Source organism: Apteryx rowi, unplaced genomic scaffold (genome assembly GCF_003343035.1).
Source record: "Apteryx rowi isolate R43461 unplaced genomic scaffold, aptRow1 scaffold_720, whole genome shotgun sequence".
Lineage (NCBI taxonomy): Eukaryota > Metazoa > Chordata > Aves > Apterygiformes > Apterygidae > Apteryx > Apteryx rowi.
Window position 1 is genome coordinate 384,597 of NW_020451006.1, and position 24,507 is coordinate 409,103.

Here is a 24,507-nt window from a genome sequence, read left to right on the forward strand (position 1 = left end):
CGCTGTCGCCATTGTGTTGCAGCGAGAGGCCGCTGGCGGTGGTTGGCCTGGTGCGGCCGCCTGTCGGTCCGACCGACCCGGCCTCTCCGGCGGCTCCTCAGTGCCTGTGTCGCGGGGGCCGCGCCTGAGAGAGTGAGTACGGCCCGCTGGTGGCATTGGGGTGGGGAGGGTGTCCCTGTATGGCCCAGACCGCGCCTGTGTGCGGGGCTGGGGCCAGCGGCTCGCTGCCAGGGCGGTGGGAACCATTTTGTCTGCGGGCCGGGGCCGGGCTCGGGGCCGGGGCCGGGGCCGGCTCCTCCACCCTTTCGTCTGCCGAGCACCCTTGGCCGTCGCCCGCCTCTGCGCCTTCCCTGCCGCCTTCGCGGGTTCCGGAGCTGTGTGATACCCTCCCTTCTTCTAGGGTGCGCCTGGTTCGCAGATTCGGCGCAGAGTGCTCGAGGCCGCCCTTTGGCCTGGCCCGGACTGCCGCTTGGCGTTGGCCTGGAGCGCTGACCGGAATCGGTCCGAACGAGCGCGGCCGTGAGCGCCTGCCCGCCTCGCCAGCCGGGCCTCCTGCCTCCCAGCCTGGGAAGGGTATGGTGCCCTCTGCCAGCTGCCCTACAGAGCACCGTGCTTGGAGCCTGCTTGCTCTGGTCCGGGGAACAGCTCAGCGCCCTGGCACCAGCTGCTGCAGCTGCAAAACTGAAGCCGTGAATACCAGAACAGACCATTTTCAAGCATGGGAAGGCGATCAGCTCTTGTAAATTGTTTACCTGATCCTGGGACACCTTGGAGGCTGTTGTAGTTTTGTCAGCCTTTCTTGACTGAAGTTTAAGGAAGAACTCTGGGCAATAAATTGTGCAGACTGAGAGAATTGTCCCTGAACTCCACCCTGACTGTCATAAAATGTATATTCTGCGAGTAATCGTTGAGGAAGAACACATTAATATCATAACACAATCACTAGTTACTTGAGAGAAAGCCTTATCAACAGTTGTATAACGAAGCATGCAAAAAGCAACTTCACCTGTAAAGGTAAAAGCTCAGATCTTGAGAAATGACAGTAGAGGGGGATCAAGGCAGCAGAGAAGAGTGAGATTTTCTTTTTTTTATTTTAGCTGTTTGTTGCCTATCTTATTTTTACCTTTTGAAGTTGCACTGGTCTCCTGCAAAGACCTATCAAATCTATGTTATCCGCTGTTACCTCTCTGTGGTTATGTTAGGTCTAGTTGATCTTCTGTATTATAGTTGGACGGCTGGCAAATTGAGAAGGGCAAGACAAGTGATCTGTGTGCTCAGATTAGGCTGTTCAAAATACACCAACCCCCCCCCCCACCCCCCTGGTTTTATACAAATTGGTCAACTATGTCCCAGATAAAACTTCAAGTCAAATTTAAAGTTTGGTTTCAGAACTTGTTTTCTTAGCCAGTCTTGAGACATATCACATGTATCTCTTATTCCAGGAGACGCAAGAGTTGCTGCCAGATTTTTCCATGGGGTTTTGATTGCAAAGTTGCATAACATGGCTTGAGCTGATGTAACAGTTTGCTTTGGTGAGGAGAGGAATGTTTCTCACCCGCTATTCCCTTCCCTCTGCCATTTTTCATTTGTATCAGCCTTAAATTAGCTCCACTCATTATTGGATACCAGCATGAGTAGTATCAAAATGTCAAAATCATGGAGAAGCCAGAAGTGTTTTTTTGCCAGGATGGTGAGTTGAGGTTGCTCAGTGTAGGACATGGCAGGTGTCAGATTTGAATAAGAAAAAGCTGTTTCTTTCCTTTTGGCAACAACAAACTTTTAAATCAGTTCAGGCTGTAACACAACTTAGAATTTTTGATTTGTTCCTCAGAGAAATTGCTTGAGTATTTTTCAGCCACACTACCTTCTGTGTAAATTGAGGTGACAGTACTGTGTCATTATAAAACTCACTGCAGTATGTTAATTATCATTTGGGATTTGGTAAATTCATATGTGGGTAAGCACAATGTAGGAGGTTTTAATTTGAGTGTCTTTGTGCTTGTTCAAAAAAAAATCCTTAAGTTGGTGATATTTTTAAAGTGAAATATTCTATTATAAAATATCCTGTAAAAGCCATATCGTCCCTTGCAGACAAGTATTACTGTGGCTTTAATAATATGATTTTTTTTTTTCTTATTCTGAGATCACTGCCTTGCTCTGTCCTGCATGCTGTGATAGCTTAGTACATTCTTAGTGAACGCTTTATTGTGTTATCATGATCAGCGTAAGCCATATATGCTTCTGTGTATTCAGAGCCAGCTATGAAGATCGTCACTTCTCAAGCTTTTCCCTGGTACAGTGCTTGAAATGGTTTTGCACAGAGCACTGGATAATAAAGGAAAACCACATAAAAATAGAAGATTTTCCACTGGTATTGCTTGTCAAAGTTGAGATGCCTGGTATCTAGTTTTTCCAAAGTACTGGAAGAGCTATGTAATAGCCCAGAAAATGAAGAATTCTTTTGTAGTAGTTAAAAATTTTCTTGATTTTTTAATGACATGCTTCATGTCGCTCAAACTTTGTTGAAAGGTAAAGATAAAATCCAGTTTCCTCGGGCAGAATTTCATTGCCTAGACCATAGGACCTTTTTCTCAGCACCTTTCAGCCTCTGCATCAAATGAAGCAGGGTTCCTGTTGTCAAATGCCTCTTATTTACACAACATTGATTCATCTTTATAGCAAATCTTTCTTGTTTGCTAGCTGAGGCCAAGACTGCAGAAAAACTGTACAGTTGTATTAAAGGACTTAATGTGTATGCATTAACTGAAATACTAAATTTTTCATTTTCTAACGTGTAGTTGCCTTTAGGTTGTTTTAACGCATTTTTGTGTATCATTCCTGTGGGATTTTTTTCATGTAGAGAACAAGCAAATTCTGTAGATAGTATCATCTTGACATCTATTTGATTTGAAATCACAGAAGACAACTCCTTTGCTAATTTACGGGATTAAGCTGATTGATAAAATTGTCCTCTTGGGGTTGGCACCAGAAGAGAAAATTAGTCTTGTTTCTTTTTATGTACACCTGCAGAATTAATTTGCTAATCTTGGGATTCCATTTCAGCTTCCAGAGATTAATTGGCTGTTGTGTCCAAAGTCTTCTACCCTGTCCCTTCATATCTGAGCAGAGTCTTATTTTGTCTGTTTCGTAGATGGCGCCTAAGAAGTTTTCTTAGCATTAGATGATCTCTGTTTTAGTCTTAAAGTTCTCCCTTCTTAGACTGCTGTTTCTTTCTCCCTGTTCATCTGGGCATTAATTTCTGCTGGTAGAAGCTTACCTCGCTTCTTTTAGAACCTCTGAGTATTTTACATCTAGCTGTCTGTTTGTCTGTTAGTTAATTCAGCTGGTTCCACGCCTGTCTGAAGCAAAGTGATCCAGAAGCAGAGTGATCCAGAACCAAACTGATAATGCTGGTGCCCTTTGTCAAGTAAGAGCAGCAACATTTGCATACTTAGTAGTACAAGGTTGAATCCCTTTTTCTGTGTGTCTCCCCTATATACTTAGTAGTACAGGGCAAAACATAGACAAACTGTGCTTTGTGAGTCAAATCTCATGAAGACCTACAGTTGTCCTGTATAACATACCCCCTAGACTGTATTACTGTGACATAGAATTCATCTTGCTTCACAGTTTGCAAATAGTTATTTTTTCACACACAGTGCAGCTTCAGACAGGTACTAGACTCGCAGTACGTATCTTGCCAAATGACTGTAAAGTTTAAAGAAACCATCATTACAGTGCCTTTCATAATGTTACAAATATTATGAAGAAATATGCTTGTTGTATATTATTGCACAAGCAAGGCTGATAAAGTGGTGTGACTTTGATTATTAGATTTGTCATTACTGATTTTTTTTTTTTCTTTTTTCCTTGACTGACAGTGTTCTATTCTTTGGAACACTGCTTAATACATTTTTGAGAATTACATATCATTGCTCAGTATTTACTTGGGGATCTAAATACAATCTGGTAAATTTAAGCATTGCATGATTTCAGATTCCTAATCTAAGATTGGGCAAGTGAGAGGTTCATATTCCTAAAATGATAAGGCTATTGAGATTATCTTGTTTATCCAAATGATACCTCTGTCAAAAGTAAGTGAATAGGTTGCTAATGTCTGAAGTGAGGTCTACTAGCTGGTGTACAGCTCCACAGTACAACTCAGTAGCTCTTTTGTACCATCTGAAAATCCATTTAGAATATATTTAACTTCTGAATTAAACATTCACATGAACCTGTTATGCTCAAATAATTCTTTAAAAAAATAAAATACTTGTGCCATTAAGCATTTAGTCTACTTTATGATGTGACCTGTATTGTAAAGCTGGTGACTGAACATGCGCCACAACAGTGGTTAAAAACAAAAAAAAAACCTGGCATTGAGGAAACTGATCAATGTACTTCTGTACAAGCTAGCTTTTACTGAGTAGAATATAATGCAGCATGACTTTCAGCTAAGATTACAAATCTTGAGTATCTGAACTCAAATCATAACTGCAGCCGGTCATTAGGTGCATCATATGATTGCTGCAGCTTTTCACAAACACAGTTTTACTGATAAGTGTTGCCAAATATGAGGGAGAAATTGTACTTTATTGATAATTTTTCTGATTTATTCTTATTCTCATCTCTACCCTCAAAAGATTAGGCTGGAATTAAAAGTGGTTAAATAAAGCAGATAGTACCACTTTTGCAGATCACCTTGCGCTGATGGAGTTCTCGGCCACCTCTTCTAGAGTTGTTATTGTGCTACTCTCACTGCACCATGCCACTGAGGATACTGCAGTTCTCTTAAATTTTTGATTTAAGAGTTACTTTTTCTGGTCCAATCCTGTCCATACTGTCTTGAGGAGGAGAAATCTGGGAATGTTAACAAACAGACCAGTTAGCTATCTATTCTGAGGTTTTGAAGTCAAAATACTCTTTCAAGTACAGGAATGACCACAGGATCACTTCTCATGTGGAAAAAGCATGAGCATTTGTTTTGAAATGCCTAGAAATTCTAAGAGAGCAGATGTATACTCAGCAACACAAAGGTAAATGCATATGTACACATATATGCTGTAGGCATATACATTAGTTTTCACGGGAGTTAACTTCAGAGAAGTGAAATATTTCTTTGAGACTGCAGTTATTATTTCAGAGTAGAGTGAAGTTTCGTAGTTTTAACCCTGAAGAATAAGTCTGGGTATTGCTTCTGCAAGTGCTTAATTCTGCTTCTCATGTTTGGGATGCAGCTGATTAACAGAAAGGTAATTTAAAAATTCGGGAAATCCGAGGACTCTTTCTGGCTCATTTTGTGTTAATGCTAGTGCTGCAGAGTTCTTAAGGGAGTCCCACTCTAAATTCTGTACAGCTTCAGGCTCAAAGACTTGCAGGAGTATAGGAAGAGGAGCCTTGTTCCTAGTTTCCTAACAGAGCAGGAGGAGATGTAGAGAAGTACAAAAACTAGGGAGAGAACTCATTTTCCCATCTTACTGATGCATGACAAGACCAAAGCTCTGTTTAAAAATGTGTGCGTGTGAGTCATAATTATGATACATTCAGAATGACTTGTGCATGTTCTGCACGTATGTCCCTGCTCCTAAAAGAAGTAATCACTGTGTCCTCATACAGGATACGAAGAATGGAGTCTAAACCCTCAAGAATTCCTCGAAGGATATCTGTTCAGGCCTCTAACGCTTCACTAGGATCTAGAACATTGACTGGAAGCAGTTTAGCTGGTGCATACAGTGCAAGAGAGTCTTCACGGAGATTAGAGTCTGGATACCAGGTAATGTATTTTGTGTCTTTTCATAAAGTATGAATTCACTCAAGCTGTTCACCCATTCATCTAATGACTGTTTGTCACTTAAAAAAAAAAAAAGACCAAAAAATAAAAGGGAAATGTAAGGAAAAGTCCCACTCAGTGTTCTGCATTTGTGGAAAAAACAAAAAAGAACAAGATTAGTTTGAAAATTCAAAGATTTGATGGTCAGGCCAATGACAGTGTTCTGTAGTATGAACTAGTAATTTCTGGTGTGCTATCTTTACGTGCTTCTGTTTGGGTTTTAAAAACTGCTTCTGTTTTAAAAATCAGCTGCTGGTTGAATAAAGGGTGTCTGGGTGCTACTGATTCATTGTTGTGGTGATAGTCACTGCAGGCTTAAACCTGGGTAAATGGGGTTTTCTGGTGAAGAGAGATGAGAATTTGGGCTGAATTTTGATGCGTATAGAGCATCATAGTTCATGTGTGGATCATGATGCAAAAAAGTATAAGGAACACATTGAAGTCCTAAGAATTGACAGTAGGCTGTACTGCCATGAGCACCTACTTTCTTTGAATTTTGCAATGGCAGAAACAAGAGAACCTCCAGTCTTATGTTATACTGTTAGTATGTTAATACAGCTAGACTTTGTCTGCGATAGACAACTGGGGGGAGGAGTTTTGCTGTATCACATCCCAGTATTTTACACTATAATCAAATTGCTTCTGTGGGGGAGGGGAAGCCATGCTCAAGAGTAAGAAGCGACACTCTGCAGACACTTTTGCTTTGGAAGAGTATTATGGTAAGTAGAGCTTAAACTACTTCAGAAATTATTTTGAGGGACTTAGAAACAAAAGAGGGTTGTTTGGCTTTTTTTTTTTTTTTTTTGGTATCTGCTCCTGTCAGCAACTCTCACCTCAAATTTTGGGGAACAGACATGTAAGCCCATTTCAGCCTCTGATCTTAATTCTGTGACTAAATGTTCATAGTTTTTGATTAAATTGTTAAAAATTCAGTCCCTGCTGACAAGCTATAGCAGACATTGTATTATATAATCCCTTTCCCAGAAACAGTTTTACACATATTAGATCATCTAACTATTTTTAGTGCAATATGTTTGCAGCCATGTGTTATACCTGTTTTGTTTTATCTCGCATGCATGTGTTTGTTAGTATGTAAGCTACAGAGTATTTAAGGGTAGTTTTAAGTCTTTTTTGCTTTTGGATTCCTACGTTATTTTTCACCATCCATCTGCACAGCAAAAACAATGGTCTTGCTTTTTCTTAGGCATGTATGGACCCACACAGTCTACATATCACGCTGAAAGCTGCTGGTCAGAAGATTGGGTCTTGAGCTGAATTGCTGCTATGATATTTTAAATATGTTACCAAACTATTTTTCCCATTTTATGAATTTGGGAGGGTATGTGCTTTACAGCATTTCATTCATTACGTGAACTGCAGCCTCTTCACTGCACTGTGTGTTATCATTTGGCAATTCCTGCAGCACAGTGTGCTTCCTAATCTGAGGAATGATCTGTTTAATATTTCCCAATTTGAACATAGGAAAAATAATAGTATAGAAGGTTATATTGTCTCCCTTCTTTCCACTCTGATTCATGGATGGTAGTTGTAGACTTTGTTAGACAAGGGTAGTGCTTAGTGGTTTTAAAAAAGAGGGGAAGGCATAGGGAAACTTAACTAACTGTTGCTACTTACAGAGCTGGTAGGAGCAAATTCCAGTATTACTTGCAGGTTAAGATTCCAAGTGACTGGGGCAGAGAGAGATAACTAGTCTGAATAAGGATTAAGTAGTCAAATAGGAACAGAATAGGCAGGTCTTTTCACTTTGTTAAGCCATTCAGAAGCCTACCTTAAATAAAATACTAAGATCTGCTTCAGTTCCAGAGTATTTAAAAGATGCTTCATGTAGAAGAAAAATGCATAAATGCCAATAGTGCTTTGGGTATACATAGCAAAATAGAACTCAGATAATTGGCTTCTTAATGTAAAGTCTTCTCTGAAGTAGAGAACATTCTTGATTTATATCTTGACTCAAAACTTTTGGAGACAGGGCAGTCTAACGCAGAGTATTTGGTTTTGACTAGGTCTGAAAAATAGGTTTGTATTGGGTGTTTTGATTTCCCCCCCCTTCCCCCCTCTTGGAGGTTCAGTCATTTTTTTTTCATATATTCATGTATATATATATATGATGAATTGTATATGAATACACATATATTTAATCATACACATTTGAGATCAGTCTGTGTAGTAAGCTCAAGTAAATGTGGCATAGCTAAAAGCCACAAAAAGAACAACCTTCTCGTGCCCTCTGTTAAGTTTTTAGTTACTCTTCATCTGAGGAGGCATAACAATCAGGTTAGTTGTAAATTAATTCAGTGTACATGGCATACCATTGTTTCTAGGTGATTTACAGTACAAAAATCAGAACACTATAATGCTACTAGAAGGAATTTCTGTGCTTTATGATGAAGCACTGTTAGCCATCTCTTTGAGAAATAAAAAAGTTTTTTTTTTTTTATTGGAGGGATAGAGTCAATGTAATTTATTAAAATGTTTTGGATGTTTTTTGAATCACGCTTTTCTGCTCCTGCAAATAATCACCAAAAATAGAATACCTTGTATAATGCTTTTTTTTTAAGTTCTGACATGGGATGTTAGTAGTTTTAAACTGAAGGAAGAAAGCAAACTTGAGATTGGTATTCTCTTAAAGCCACTCTTAAAGCCACTTTTTTGATATCCAGTACATTGCTTTTTCTTTTCAGATTCGACCCTTACAGTGCCCTGAGACATGTTTCAAAGAAATGAATGCAGTGCAGAGATGCAACAGCTGGTGACAGCTGTGTTAGTGTCAGAAGAGTAGATGGTGTAGTTCCATGAACTGGCTTCCAGTGCTGTGCTAGTGTGACTGTACTGCTTTTGAATTAAGATCCTAACTCTGTGGCAGTCCAGTTCCGATCAGTTTAGGCATGTCAGCCGTGAGTTCCGTGTATAGCATGCAAGTGGCCAGATTAAGATCTGCAGGTATAGACATTTAAAATAAGCTGAAATTCTGAGATCTTCAGAGTCTAGCAACTGGGGAAAAAGGGAAGACAAGTATTTCAAGATCAGTTAACTCTGCAGGTGTGATTACACAGGCAAATTATCCATATACGCATATCCAAACTATCCATACATTAGGTTTAGAAACTTAATGAATCCTCTTGAGACTTTGAAATATTAGAAAATTTACTGTTTGATAGTTTATTTTCAAGTTTAATGTTGCATGTGAGAATGATGAGCATTAATAGTTCTTTAGCTTTTTGAATTCTATCTAATAGTACAGCTTTAAGAAAAAGTGGCACTCATACCACTGTAGGTATAATACTGTTAAGTCATAGCAAGAGGATGTACAAGTCATCACTTACAAACTCTGCTTAGCTATAATAAAATGGTTGGATTTCTGTTATTTCTATTATTTTTATTATTTTCAACTACTGTTCTGTGAAACAAATTAAAATGCAATGTATTGCCTTAGTGATCACCTACTTATTGACACTCAGTGAAGCCAGTAGTGTAGAACTTCATCTCTTAGGTACTCTTAAAGATGCAGATTTGTATGTTAAACAGTTCTCAGTTTTATTATCGGGAAGTTGCCTGTGTACCCAAGGTAAAGATTGGAGCGCTCTAGTATCTTGGACAAGAAACTACAGAAAGAACAGTTATAGTCATTGCTGTGCAGACCTCAGACGTAAAAGAATTTGAGTGCTTTGTACCGAGGTTATACAGAAAACAGTGTTTATTTGCAGGACTGTTTTGCCAAACAGTCTTAGTTTGTTATGCATATTAAACTGTGGGTTCAATACCTTTGCACTGTGTCTGAAGCTAGTGACTAAAACTACTTATCTTATTTCTTAAGCCCAAAGTGGTTGTTTTGTACCCAGTGCTATTTACTGTTTTATCGGTGGTCTTTAATATCAGTCATTTATAAAAAACTTAAGACACAGAAGTCTCAGATTTGTAGTGAAAATGGAAATGTGTGTTTGTTGTTTGCATGAAATGCAATTAGAATGAATAATTACTAATCTGCGAGCCTGCCACACTAATAGCACAGTGATGGTTTTTTTTAGAATAGACTGCAGAGAAATAAGAAATTTAAGCACTTGTAGGAAGGAAGTGCTTTAAGAATAAGAGACAGAAGATATTGTATTACTTGCAGTAGCAATGTATTTTCTTTAGGATTAATAACTTTACTGCATAGTTTGCATTTGTTGTCCCATCTATTTTACTAGGACAGAGCATGTTCCTTATTAAAATAAATCCTGTTATTAGGCTCAAAATATTACTTTTTCCTTTGCCACCATTCTTTATTTTACTTTATTAAAACTAAAGAGCAGGATGAGACATATGACTTACTTAGCTGCTTTAATGCAGGAAGATGGTGACTCTTTGTATATCTACATTTTATTTAGTTGTTTTTTTAAACTTGAAAGTTGGGGTCCTTACTTCTGCCCTCTTGCTGGAGGATCTAAATGGGGATTACACCCCAAAACCCCTACATTTCAACTTTCTTTTCCACCAGCAAATGAGAGGGCAGATGTCTATCTTTAAAGTGAAAGCATTGCACCTTGAGTTGCAGCTATGTGTTACTTCACTGTCATGTTCTTATAGCAACAGAAGAGCAAGTGTGTTGTCCACTTAATAAGGAAGCAACAGCAAAAATATTTTATGAGGAAAGGTGAAAATTGCTAGGGAGGAATAAAAAAATCCTTCTGTTTGGCAGTGTTTCTTTTTTAAGCATGATTCATTTTTTCTTGAGTAGCCCCATAAAGCTTTTTATGAAAGGTTTCCAAATTTTTTAGTACCACCATCTTCCCATATTTTCAATTTTCAGATAATATCTTTAGTTCGTTTTGAGTTGCAAGATGCATATAAGCATGTCGTTTTTTAGGAATCAAGTGTATTGAATAGTTCCAGTAGAGACTGGGGAATTGGAGAAAGAGAGGCCCATGAAACTCCTTGGAAGCTTACAACGTCCTCTCCAACTCGCTACTCAGGGACGCTTGATCATCCACGGTCTGGAAGATTTTTGGGAAGCAGAAACAGATTGGTAAGAATTGTTAATGCATAACTTTTTTTTAAGAAAATGGGGTTTTGCTTTAGCCTTCCCAATCTGAAAAATTGCCAGCAGGAGCTCCAGCTAATGTTTCTAGGATGTTATCAGGTCAAAATGGAAGGATAAAAATAATTATGCGTATTTGTTAGGTTAACTTTACCAATAGTTAAGAAATAAATTTGAGACTTGAGGTGCAAATGGCTCTGCAATCTCCATTTAAAAAACAAAAAACAAAAAAACAATAGCAAGGGGGAGATTATACCTGCACATTATAGTCCTATTTATGACAAAATTAATACTGTTAATTATTCAGCTTGTTCTATCAGGTATTTCTAAGGGACCTTTCTTAAGATGGTACCAGCTTTCTGAGTTGACGCTAACTTCATAGTTCTTTGGAGATCTACTTCAAAAAACTTAGTTTTTGGACAGGAGTAGCTTATGCTCTGACCATGCTTTAAAGTCTTGTGATTAGATACTGTAAAGGAAAATGGAGGCTGAACTATTTCTCACCTGAATGAGATGCAAGGCTCAGGCCTAAACAGCTTGCCTTAACTTGGCTCCAGAATGTGCCTTAATAATTCAAACATTAAAAAAGTAGTTTGCTTCTTCAAAGTGTTTATGCTCTGTAGAGTGAAAATAAAAGATTTTCAGCTGCAGTAGAAATACTAAGATGGCAAAAGCAGAAAGCTAGGAAAAAGCTGCAGGTGAAAATACTGAACAGGTATAAATTCTATTCACTATAAAACTGAATGTTTGGATGCTTTGTCTTGAGAGAGCTCACATCTTAAACAGGTGTTTGTTTTCTTACTGTGACTTAAATGGTAAAGGCTCTTTCAGAGAAGTTAGCAGGGATGAGAGACTGTGGGGATGCTGACTTTCAGGGGAAATCGTGGTGAATGACTATACATGTAGTTGGAATACAAACTGAGTCTCAGGTTGTAAGTGGTCTACATCTCTAGTTAATTTGGTGCTCTAGGTTTTTCAAAATGGAATGTTTTTTGCTATTGAGATTAATTTTTCTCTTGAATTAAATTCTAGTGCAGATGAATATTGCAGAAGTCTTTCTGAAACTTCAGCTTATCAAATAGCAAGTGATTAAAAAGATAAATTTTATGTTAAATTGATGATTCATGAGGGAACTTAACCTATTTTTATACTTAGTTTGGGATGTTAGTTTCTGTATCTGACTATTTGTCTTTTATTTCAGAAAAGAGAAATAAGCTTGCACATCTTCCTTTCTGTTTCTTCAGTACCAGCAGTGCTGTGTATTGCAAAATTTGTTTTGTACGCGCTCTACTTTGAACTTCTTGAGTTGCACTTCAGCTTTGTTCAAGTAGAATATGTCTGGTCTAAATTACTTACTTATAAGCTAGAGCTAACTCCTAGCTAAGTGTATTTTAGGTTGGTAAAAGATGAACTAGATTAGTTAACAAACTATTAAATAATGGAGTTAATCAATTTCAGCCTTTTCTGAACTACAAAATTAAGTTTTACTTGTCCTTATTGCTTTTTTTATAATGGAGACCTGTAAAGTTGCATTTTGTAGCATGTTTGTAACATCTTAAGTCAGGAATATCTTTTTCCTCTGTAAGCCATATCCATCTAAAAAGAAAAATAAGGCTGATTTGTAACAGAAACCAGCTTCTGTTGGTGGGACTGTTGTGATTAAACCTGAAAATACTAATCAAGGACAGGAGCATAAATACTACAATAGTTTTAAATAAAAAGGCTTTGCATCTTAAAGTTAACTTACTGTTCTTGAGAGTCTCCTATACACAGTGTTAGGTATCTTAGGCTACAAAAAGCACATGTGAAATACTGTATCCCTAATTGTGTGGGTTTTGTTTTTGTTTGTTTGTTTGCTTGTTTTTTTTAATGTTGTTTCAGTCTACATCTTCCTCCTCTCATTTTACATCTGCGTGTTATGGTGAGTCTGAGAGAACTCAGGGAGCATATTCAAGACTGAATAGCCAGCAGCAAGACAGCGATTCAAAGAGACCAAAGCTATCTTGCACATCTACCTCTTCTCTGAGAAATAATGGCTTGAATGCAATTTCAGGTGAGAGGCTGATTCCTAGAACTGAACTACATGAGAATTGTCTGAGTGTAATAAGATCAGGCTTTACCAAGTTTTAAGACTTAATCTGAAATAAATTTGTAGTAAATTCTTTAATATTAAAAACTTAGGCTTGATAGAAGAGTATTTTCACACTGATAGCCTCTTTCAAAATACCAAGAAGGCTATTGATATGGTGTGATTTCAAAATTATTCCCCATACCTTTTCCATTTGTAGTAAAGGCAAACTTCATGGCTCGAATATATCTGGTTAGTTAAGATTTCAAAGAAAGAATGAATGTAGCCGCTACTGTTTCAAGGGTCAACTTGTATTGGTAAACCTACATGTTTTAGGGACAGCAGAAAGGAAATCATTATCTATACATAGCTCTCTATTCCAAGAAACAGAGTAGCATGGCAGATTAGAGTACTGTTGGCAGGGGTCAGGGAAGAAAGTTCTTTTTAGTAGAGCTAAAATCATTCTACAGGCCAGGCAAAATAAACATTGTATGCTGGAAGCTCTTTCAGGAAAAACCTGAGGTTTTCATTGAAGCTCTGAATAAGTATGTATTACTTAGATGTGATATACGCAATGTGCTAACAAAAGTCTAAAGGCTAGGAAACAAAGGTCAAAAACTTACACTGAAATTATTTCTAGAACATTTTGAAACAGACCTTTACATCTATGCAAATTATCCTTGTGAGTGTGCATCTATGTTCTTTTTATATCTCCCTATGGAATCACAGCCATCCAAATAACAGTAAATTCCTGCTCAAATCCCAGTCCTGTAGATGCTTTCTTATTTGTTAATAAAATGACCAACATTGACATTTCTTCTTAGGTGCAAGACATCCCATTGTGGATTGGTTGGTCACCACATTGCTGGTATTATATGCCTACTTAAATTTTGATTAAAAAAATAACACCATGATAAAATCAAGGTGGATTTTTCAGAGCCATTGAAGAGTGCTTTTTGAAACTAGAGCTTTGTTCATGGCTGAAGTGTTTACAGTTCCCTATTTAGATGCTGGAGCTTGTTTTACTCTCCATAATGTGAGCAAGAACAATATTTGTCACTATTCTCAAGAGTTGTGCCTAAGCTGCTGTTAAGCTTCAGGTGTCTTTCTGGAAAATGAATCTCAGGAGCATTTAAGAAGTGTCATTAGAATGGCAGCATTTACTAAGTCTCAAGCTGCCGTTTTGCCGTACAGCTAAGCCTATCTAATAACTAGCTACCACTAGAAGGCCAGATCCTATTTCTTTTCCCCCTTTCCTATCCTGTATGAGTGTAAATATGAATCTGGCTCTTCACAAAAGTATGATTGCTTTTTTCCTGGTTTAGCTTCCAGAACCAACTCGCTGCAAGATCAAATGAGTGCCAGCATCAGCAGAGTGCTGCTTACTCTTAGCCTTCTGTTGGCAGCTAGCCTCTTGATCAGCTTAGCTGTGTTATCAAACTCGCCCTTAATACAGTATGCATGCATAAATACTAACTTTAATGGATTTTTAAATAATTACAAAAACATGGGATTTATTACCTTGTTTCTTTCTAGATTCCTCTTGGAGGTATAGTCGGATTCCCAGGTCTTCATCAGTGGTGCTTGGCTCTCTGGGAACGGAGCTGGTGAGAGAACGAAGAGAGTTAGAAAGAAGAACAGATCTGTCTGTTAATAATCTGGTGGATCACAGCCACAGAAACAGTGACTTTTCATCTTCGACATGTATGTATTATGCAATTGAAAGCTTGTAAACCCTTAGGTGTTACATACTTGTTAGTTTCTTCAGTTATTCTTATAGAATTTAATGTAAAACACAAAGCCAAAAGATCTATTTAATTTTAAGGCATCCTTTTTCATAAAGTTGGTTGGCCACTTTCCTTGTGTTGGATAAAATGTTAAATTATATTTGAATGCTGAAATTGAATAGTAATTGCCTGAATCCTAGTATTGTATATACTTTTCATATTTAGGTTGTAGATGCGTTCAGTTTATAAGAAACTGGTATCAGTATTTGCCACTATAACTGTGAATGTTCAGTAAACCTCCTCCCTTCTCTTTCATGTTAAGGTCTCTATTTAGGCCTTTAGCTGGAGGTATGGGAAAATAAATATAAATAATGCTATTTGACTCATGGAAGAATTTTTGCAAAGGTACCCCTATGGTATTATGTCTTTGTATTTGGTTTCTTGTGTGGTATTTAGGGAAAACTGCTGCACCATTGAACATATAAATTAATAAATGCATGCTTTACAGTTCCCTACCCCACTGCAGTGAGAGATTTGTTTAATGGTAACTAGTTAGCAGTAGTATGGACTTCTGCACTGTCATTTTCACCTTCTCTCTGTTAAGACTGTTGTGGCCTTTTATAGCTGTTCCATGGAGGAACTAGTCACTGGTCTTGATCTGCCCCATTTTGCAGATGCATTAGTGCTGTTTTGAATGCTGAAGTATAAAATCACCATTGTTACAGGTAAAGAAAGATGTAAGGAGAAAAGATTAAAAACTAGTTCCAGACTTCTTCCTGCAGTCTTGCCAGAAGAGTTATTTTTTTAATGTTGTCATCATACTCTATGCCTCTTTACATAAGTGGAAAATGGAGTTTGGCAGAGCCTTGTGTGTGTTGGGGGGGGAAACGGATGGGTGGGCAGGCTTGTTTTGTACTGTCTGTACTGCCTTTTTAGCAGTAGTGCCACTGTTAAGTGCTATAAAAATAACTCCAACTGCGTTCCCTGCTGTGTAATCAAAACTGTATAGCAGGCTCATAGCATCTGTGCAGACATGTTTCCTTCTTTAGGATCTGCCAGATGCACAAACTGCAGCTTTGAAATTAAAACAAAGTGATATAAGTGCAGAAACTGTAAAAATTGCATGAAAGGTTTCAATACCAGAGTAACTAGAGAAAGCTTCTGCTCCCCACCTTAATCCATTTACATTTGTTAAGTGGTTAAAATATTGAAAGGAATTAAATGATTTTTCCCTCTTACGAGGTTCGTCTGCTGCTGCTGTTGTGTGTGGGTGCTTTCCCCCACACCCCAACCACTTTTTGGGGGAAGGAGACTCGCTGATACTGGCCTCTTCAGCTGCTTCACATAATATTAACTATAGTTCAGCTACAGTAGGATTCTTCTCATTGTCTGAGATACATATGCAGTATTTACAGAAAATATGCTTATAGGGAAGCATGAGGTGGATGAACCTACACTTAAAAAGTGGGGGAGGAGACAACAGTGTGGGAAGAGTTAATTAATTGGCCATATATAATTAAAGTAATTGACAGTTGAAGAGCAGGTGAGATTACTAATGCAGAATGGTTATCAATAATCATCTGATCCTGCTTAAGCCAGTTGCATAGCTGAGCATTCAAACTTAGTTGTCATGTTTCTTTGATAAAAGCAATAGCTAGATAACCCATTTTTGGCTGGAACAGTGGAGCTACAATATTTTTTATGGTATTCCTTTTATTTTTTTTTTTTAGTTCTTGGTTTAAAGTAAATGTTCTAATTATAAGATGATACATATTGAATTAAAATACTATCCAAGTTCTGTTATCCAAACTGATTAATATAATACTGTCTTTAAGTCGTAGACTACAGATCTTTGTATTCCGATACCTAGAAGATTAAGGGTCGCTTGTGTTGCAATAGAGGGGGAATATATTTTGCTTTATCCATATACCTGTTTCAGGTGCTCTGGTGACTACTATGTTGCTGAAAATTTGATTAACCTGTCTTTCTCAGTCTATAGGCAGAATGGACCTTGAATTTTTAATGGTATTACATAGTTTGCTGTTTTTTTTAAATTAAATACTCTTCTGTAACTTCTGACAGATGGTTAGTGTTAACTATCTTCATATTGATATATAAGAGAGTGAGTCATACTTTGATAGTATGAAGATTTTGGGGGTGTTATACTCCAAATAGGTTTAATATACCAGGTTCAATTTATCATATAGAATTTTGATAAGTAAATTTACATTTAATATTGCTCTAGAATCTACCTACCAAATTTGAAATAATTTAAAATAAGGATCACAAAATTCTGAGCTCCTTCATTGACACTTAGGAGTTATCCTTATGGAATGTACCGATTTAGAGTACATCTCGTTGTACTGATTTTCCTCTGCTCTTTCACAACAGATTTTCACGACAGGCCTGCCTCTTCATATGCACAGGGAGCAAGACCAAAAGAGAATTCATTAAGCACTTTGAGGCTGAATGCATCCATGAACCGCCAGTTGCCTTCTGATCATCAGCCATCTTTTTTCAACAGAGACTCTCATATGAGCTCTTCAAGATCCAGCCATCCTTCAAGACAAAGGAGAAATGGAATGGAATCTCCCCAGAGAAGCATGCAGTCAGAATTTTCTCATACTGCCATTAGAGATGAAAATCTTTCCTCAGATGGTTCTGAAAGGGTTTTATCTGCTCAGAGGTCACTGAATGGGCCTGCAGCTGATAGTGAAGGAAGACGCACAACCAGACAGCTGCTGTCTCGTTTAGCGTCTAGCATGTCATCTACATTTTTCTCACGAAGGTCTAGCCAAGACTCATTGCCTACAAGATCATTAGTCTCTGAGGAGTCATGTGTTGTTCCAAGAGTTCAAGCTTCTACTCTGTCTAGCACTAATGCAGCTGCAGCTCCTGAAGTTCCAGGACTTCAGACATCTGAGGCTTCTCAGGGATTTAGTTTTCTTAGACGAAGATGGGGTTTATCAGGAGTTTCACAAAATCATAACTCTGACTCTGACGGAGAAAGTTACAGACCAGACTCTGAAAGTAGGAGCACAGGATCCTGGTTATCATCATCTTTGAGGAACAGATGTACACCTCTCTTCTCTAGAAGGAGGAGAGAAGGAAGAGATGAATCTGCAAGGATATCTACCTCTGATGCGCCTGCTAGATCACAACATGTCTTCAGAAGGAGAGAGTCAGGTGAGGAGACCTCTCTTGAAGCATCAGATAGCCCTCCTAGGGCTTCTGTTAACAGACCACCAACACCTGCAGTATCTGGTATCCCTACAGCTACTGCCTCCCCACCAGATTCAACCCACAGTAGGAGAAGTTCTGGAATTCTGCCTGGTTCTCTCTTTCGCTTTGCAGTGCCTCCAACATTAGGAAGCAGTCTGTCTGACAATCTTATGATAACTGTAGATATTATTCCCTCTGGCTGGAATCAGTCTGATGGACAAGAAGGTGACAAGTCTAAAATACCGCCTTCAAGAGATCCAGAAAGACTTCAAAAAATTAAAGAGAGGTAAATCAGTATGCTCTTTCCAGATAATAAAATGTACCTGCATTAACATGTGAGGGTTTTCTGTAACCTTAATGTTAAAAGGAACCTTTTGTTCAGAGAAGGATGAATCTCAGTCCTCTGTCACCTGTGGTGTTGCTTTTGTCCTTAGAGAAACTTGTTTTAAGCCTTAGAGATTTGAGAACAGTTTAATGATGGGAGTTGTCATTATGACAAGTCTTACATTAAAGGTGTCACAGCATTTGTTGCTCTTTCTTCCTATTCAGCCTGCTTTTAGAAGATTCTGAAGATGAAGAGGGTGACTTGTGCAGAATCTGTCAGATGTCTTCTGCAAGTTCTAACAACCTTTTGATAGAGCCATGCAAATGCACTGGAAGTCTGCAGTATGTTCACCAGGAGTGCATGAAAAAATGGCTGCAGTCCAAGATTAATTCAGGTAAAGCAGAGTCTAGACTAAGATGGACTTCCAGTTACACTGGGAGCTTTATCAGTAGGATGACCATTACTAATATTAACGACATTTCTTTGAAAAATGCAGAGGTTGTTTTGGGAAGGGCATCTCTAGAACTACTCTAACGCTTTAAGGGGCTTTGTTCCCCCAGTGCATGCAGTTCTAGCCTTTACTAAGACTTAGAGACAGGCTGATTGTAGCAGAGTGATAAGAATCTTAAAATCTAAAAAAAAATTTTTTGGTGTAACCATACTTAAATAAGACTTGCTTTTTACAGTCAGTTAACTCCTATTCAGAGCAGTTAAGACTACTTGTTTAAAAAGTTTCATCAAAGCGCATATAGAATTTTTTTGGTAAGAAACACTTCAGAAATTGCACACTGTAGAAATGTTTTGTAATAACCTTTAAATTCATTGAACACTTTACAGTTATTTGTAGTATTTCTGAGACTGAAAATAGGCAGCTTGGTAGACGGCATGGAGATGTTTAAATACCTTTTACTAAAGGAAGATGCTGGCATCTTTTTACTTGTTTACTCAGTATCAAAGAACCCATATCTAAATAGGGATGTATTCAAAGCCTCAGCCAATAGGAGACTTTCATTTCAAGTATGTGACTTCTAGATGTAAATCAACAAGTATAAGATGCAAATCCACCATCAACCTGCTTTGTTAATTTTGTTGCTTGCGGAGCAACTTATTCTAAACCCGATATTTCAAGATGAAATATTTATTATTATGTAATTATTACTACTTTAATGTACATTTGGATTATACTGCAGAACTCAAACAGCCTAAGCAGCAATTTTTTTCTTTATGGCAGACTTTCAGTAAGAGGCATGTAGTGTCCAGATTGAACGTGAGAAAAAATATGTAGAGTTTGATGGAGAATAAACACTCTATAGCATTAAAATTCTGACAGTAGGAGATACTCACTACATTATTATCAGAGGCTGTCTTTTCTTCTAACCTTGCTCTGCAAAATAAAGTCAAGAATCAGTTATAGTTTATAATGTTTGTATACTTTTGTCCTATGTTTGGGATTGTTGTAACTTACCACTGACTTCTTTCCCCTCCACACCAGGTTCTTCTTTGGAAGCAGTAACTACTTGTGAACTGTGTAAAGAGAAGTTGCATCTTAATCTTGAAGACTTTGATATTCATGAGCTCTATAGGGCACATGCAAATGAACAAGTTAGTATATTTTGCCTAATTTGGTAAGTGTTGGTTTAGTGCTGGGAGGGTAGCTCCCCCCCCCCCCTTACAAAAGGAAAATGGTTGTCCTTCTCAAAAGGACTGTTATGCACATAAAGTAACATAAACCTGGAACAGATTTTTCCTGCTCAGTATTCAGACAAATTCTATCTTCTTGCTGTCCTTCCAATTCCTGAGCTTTCAGTAAGTGTAATACCTCTCTTATCTTTTCTTATTTGCAGATGTGTTATCTAGCTTTGCAGCCCAGTGTCTTTGCCATATAGGTGCAATGGAAATACTAATACAATTAGACTGAATTTCAAATTCATTTAATGATGATTTGGCTTTCCATGTAGCTGTTTTTAGGCACAGTTAAATATTTGTTTTAAACCTACCATTAAAAACTTTATCCTTTTCATTAGAGTAGTAGAGACTAACCTCTTTTTTATAACAGAACTACCTGCTGTTTACTTAACTTCATTTTTAATTTAGGAAAGGACTTAAGGCACATAGCTATTACTGTCTTTATATAAAATGCAACATTTTAGAAGGACTGGATTTTTTAGTATTTAAAATGAATAATTAACAAAGGCTGGGGTTATTTTAGTGAACTTTATTCAGAGGGTTTTCTTATGCCTCCGGGTTGTGTTCTGTGAATGTAGAAAGGCTAATGAAATTCACCTACCTGGGAAGTGAAAAGAAAATATTGCCAAGTGATGCCAGCTTTCACAAGTGTGAACTCAGCCAAACATCAGCCTCTAATTAGCTTACTCTAAATAATAAGGAATCTTAACTGTGTCTCCATTTTTGAGTTCCAGTTATTTGGTCCAGATTATGAACAGTTTTTCTTGATAGTACCAACAAATATTTTAACACTGCTGAGTGTTGGTGACTATGTCAGTGTACTTCGATAGAAGTGGAAGAGCTTTAAAACTTGTTCCTAAAGAACTGACTCTCTAAAATCAGTAGTAATATTTTGAAAGTTCTTATCTTAGCAGAGACAATCATGTCTCAGAGTATTTATACCACCGTAAAGCTCCTTTAATATTTTCCCCTTATTTTGTCTTTCTGTAAAACATTGGTGGCTTTTCAGTGGCTCCTAGCAGAGTTGTAGGTTTTTTGGGGTTTTTTTGTTGTTGTTGTTGTTGGTTTTTTTTAAAGTAATTCTTACACCTGATGGTATACTCTGATCCTTGGATTCCTGCCTGAGAGCTCATTTGTGGAAGTCATTCTGTTTAACTTCAAGGATAACATTAGATCTAGGGCGAGTGGGAAGAACCACAAGTATAATAGCTTTTTAATAATTACTCTGTAATTTTCTTGGAGCAACTGAGGAGTAATTGTATAATGCTTCCAGGAGAACTTCATTCTAGTTCTGCTTCTTGAATTACATATGTAGATGCATTACTAACATTTTGAAAATTTCTTTTGATCTCCTTTAAGGCAGACTATGAATTCATCAGCTCTGGTCTCTACCTTGTAGTGTTGTTACACTTATGTGAGCAGCGCTTTTCTGATATGCTAGGAACTGCAAGTGAGGCCAGCACACGTGTCAGAGTAAGTATGCGTTCATTTTATGGAAGGATTGCTCGTATCTGATTTGTCTGATACAGTAACACCATGTTTGTTTTGAAACTAAACGTACTTTATTGCAGTTAATGTGATGCAAAATTACTTTTGTCAAGGTTATTGGTAACTGATTACCTCTGCATATATGTTATCATGATTACAGTGAATTTATATGAAACTTGAAGGTTAACATTCCTCTGCATAAAACATGCAGCTGAGAATATTGGAACTGAGAATATTTGACGAATCTTTCTCATTTTGCCATTCTGTGTTGCAAAGGTGTGGACCTTGCAACCCTTGTTTACTGGATTGGACCCTGAATACGTACTTCAGTATTACATTCCGAAGTTGACTAGCTGTAGTGTAATTTTCTAGCATTAGTCAAAACAATGTATTCTGACTGGATTCTTGTGCCTTAACTGGCATGTATTACATTTCTCTGCATTAGAATTTCTAGAAATAGTTGATTTTTGTAAAACTGGCAATTTCTGATATGTGTCTGACTCTCAAAATAGATGTGTCTTTCAGACTGTAGAATGTGAAGATGGTGCCACTAACTACTGCCAGAAACCTTTGACATAGAGTGGAAGCTGAAATTACTGTGCAATAGCAATTTGAAGTCTAATGTGGGGCTTTTTAATAAATTTTGTATTGATTTTGTAAGTTGGGCAAATGGGTTAGGATAACTGACATATGGGATGAGGCTTTGGAATGAGGATACTACTGAAAAAAGAAATCTTCTCTGCTAACTTGTTGGAAATTGCTGCAGATAACTTTGCAACTTTTAAACTACTTTCTCTCTGCCTTGTTTCTAGTTTATTAACCTTGCAAGAACTCTTCAGGCACATATGGAAGATATTGAAAGTAGGTGTTTCTCCCTCACCCCCATTAGATTCACTCAAAGTTAAATGGATACAGTTCTCTCTGCCAAGATTCATACTACCAAATTTAGTCACTGAAAAATTGACTTTATCCAGCAGCGCTTTTTCCATTTTCAGTAGAATTATTTTGGTGGAGAACTGATTTAATTTTCCATGATTGATTTCCCAACAGCAGGGGGGACTGAGGAAGTGTCTTCTGCAAGTGATACCAAGATTCCTCACTAGTTACAGTTTGGTTATTTTAATTCTAGTATTACATAGTTACGGAACTGGTGGTGACCTTCAGGCTGTAGCATTTCACATGAGTCCTAGTAGGAAAGCAATGTTCTGGATTGAATTGGACTGCACTTAATTATCATACTCCTTGGAATTATCCACTTTTGGAATCAAATTTAACAGTTGCCAACTTTGGCAAAGGACTAGCCTACTTTTCACTGTATGAGTCCTTCATTGTGGTTAAATTCACAAGTAGATGCTGACTTCTGGTAAACTTAAGCTGCATCTAAGTATTATTCCTGAGCATTATGAATAGGCATTGGAAAGGTACCTAGGGCTACTTCTTTTTCAGTGCATTTGTGTCTGTCTGTTTGTCCCCCTCAACACACAAAGTTTATATATGAATTGATCTTTCAATCCGTAAGACTTGGTATTTGGAGTACAATAGGAAATGCTGTCAAAGGAAATAATCATCTCCTTAAACTAAAGGAAAACTTATTTCTATATTCAGGGCATTAGGTAACTAATATTTTTTTTTATAATATAGGTGGACTGTGGAGGTGAGAATTTATTCCTTAGTTATGTGTTTCCATGTTATAGTAGAAACTAAAATCTTAATGAGTGGTGTTTCACACAGTAGTTTGATCTATATTTGATCGAGGCTTTACCTAACTTGCAGGTGAGGAATACTGAATTAAAATTTATTCTTGACACTATTTTAGTTGCACTTCCTTTTTAAGAAGCATTTTTGGGGGACTGCAGAAGTGACAAGACAGACCATACATCCCTCCTTATGTTCAGAGTTTGACTTTGAGATTGACTCTTGGGTGCAAATACTTTCTTGGCAACAGAGTTTGCTCAAGAGGACAGGTAAAATTCCTGTTACGCACAAGATAACACATTACAAACTTATTGTAGATGTTTATGCTGACTTTTTATCACAGTTGACAAGTGTGTATTTGTTCTTTAACTTGTCTCGCAAGGAAATCCTGTGCATACTTAGGATTCATATTCATTTTGCATACACTGAAAGAAGGGGGGTGGGGAGAGGAGCTTCTGCTTCAAAGTAAGACTGATTTAATTGCATTAAACAATATATTACTTTTAATAGTCATTCTGTTTTAGAGTACTGAACATTTCTAGATATTTTAGTGTGCAAATAGTTAACTGTGTGAATCATTTCTTTCCCTTGGGTTGGGTGCAGCTGTCATGGATTGTATAAACTCTCCTGTTACTGCTGTTGAAATTAGTCACTGTAGACTTTATATAAAAGTTGAGTCTCTGGCATAATCACGTGTTTTTCCTTTTATTTTATGTTGAGGAAGAACAGGAGGGCACTGCAGTTCGTAATATGGGGCTTGAGTTTTAAAATGCTACACTTTTAGACATGAAAGATGTTTAAAAATTAAGCTAGATAATTAATATAAATAAAGTTTTGATTTGTGGGTTTTTTGATTTTTAAAATCTGCGATTGGTATTATAAAATTACCTTTATTTCTACTACTCATCCTATACTAAAAATGCTGTAATTCTGCATTTCACAGACCTTTATGAAGGCTTCTGATAATACTATGTTGTTCCAACAGCTTCTGAGGATGATTCTGAAGACAGTGATACTGGTAGAACTTTTGACACTGCTTAGTACTGCTCAAGGCAGTGGAAGTGCTGCGGAGATGCTGAGCTGGCAAAGAACAACATCAATGTGCATTTATTTTTTGCTTTCTTTAGTAAAAAGCGCATTAAATATTACTGTAGTTTTTGAAGCATTGTTGAATTCAAAATCAACCGCTGCACAGTGGAACTCAGTGGACTTGAGAACTACTCAGCATGTGCAAGAATTAGATATATAAAGCAACTTCCCTTTTTAAATGATGGGATGATGTGCTTTGTTTTGAAAGACTTCAAATTTTGAATATTTAAGGAAGTCGTATTCTCCCTTTATGTTCCCTTCTTACTGTAGTCAGATTTCTGGTTTTGTCTATCGAGTTTTACTCCTCTACTGGCACTAAGTGTAATTGTGGGTTTTGGG

The 24,507-nt window shown here is 37.5% G+C and overlaps 1 protein-coding gene across 19 annotated transcripts; it reads left to right on the forward strand.

Annotated features, from left to right (window-relative positions):
- MARCH7 (membrane associated ring-CH-type finger 7) lies at positions 1-24,507 on the forward strand. Of its 19 annotated transcripts, none has more exons than XM_026087562.1 (14): positions 1-132; positions 401-1,690; positions 3,335-3,427; positions 5,617-5,773; positions 6,484-6,549; positions 10,698-10,856; positions 12,750-12,921; positions 14,473-14,640; positions 17,055-18,171; positions 18,435-18,604; positions 19,703-19,812; positions 21,256-21,369; positions 22,197-22,245; positions 24,065-24,211. In XM_026087562.1, the coding sequence occupies exons 3-14, from the start codon at positions 3,408-3,410 to the stop codon at positions 24,118-24,120; spliced, it is 2,358 nt and encodes a 785-aa protein (XP_025943347.1). In that variant the 5' UTR covers positions 1-132; positions 401-1,690; positions 3,335-3,407; the 3' UTR covers positions 24,121-24,211. The 19 variants fall into 19 exon arrangements, 16 of the variants coding, with proteins under 16 accessions (XP_025943347.1, XP_025943342.1, XP_025943348.1 ...); XM_026087557.1 differs by lacking the exon at positions 22,197-22,245 and adding an exon at positions 23,201-23,348; XM_026087563.1 differs by having other exon boundaries at positions 24,023-24,134.

Bases quoted from the DNA above. Each gene is read 5' to 3' on its own strand.
- MARCH7 (XM_026087547.1), top strand. From the start codon at position 3,408: ATGCTGGTGCCCTTTGTCAA. The intron at 18,172-18,434 runs GTAAATCAGTAT...CTTCCTATTCAG, and splicing joins CTTCAAAAAATTAAAGAGAG to CCTGCTTTTAGAAGATTCTG. The intron at 19,813-21,255 runs GTTAGTATATTT...ATCTCCTTTAAG, and splicing joins GGGCACATGCAAATGAACAA to GCAGACTATGAATTCATCAG.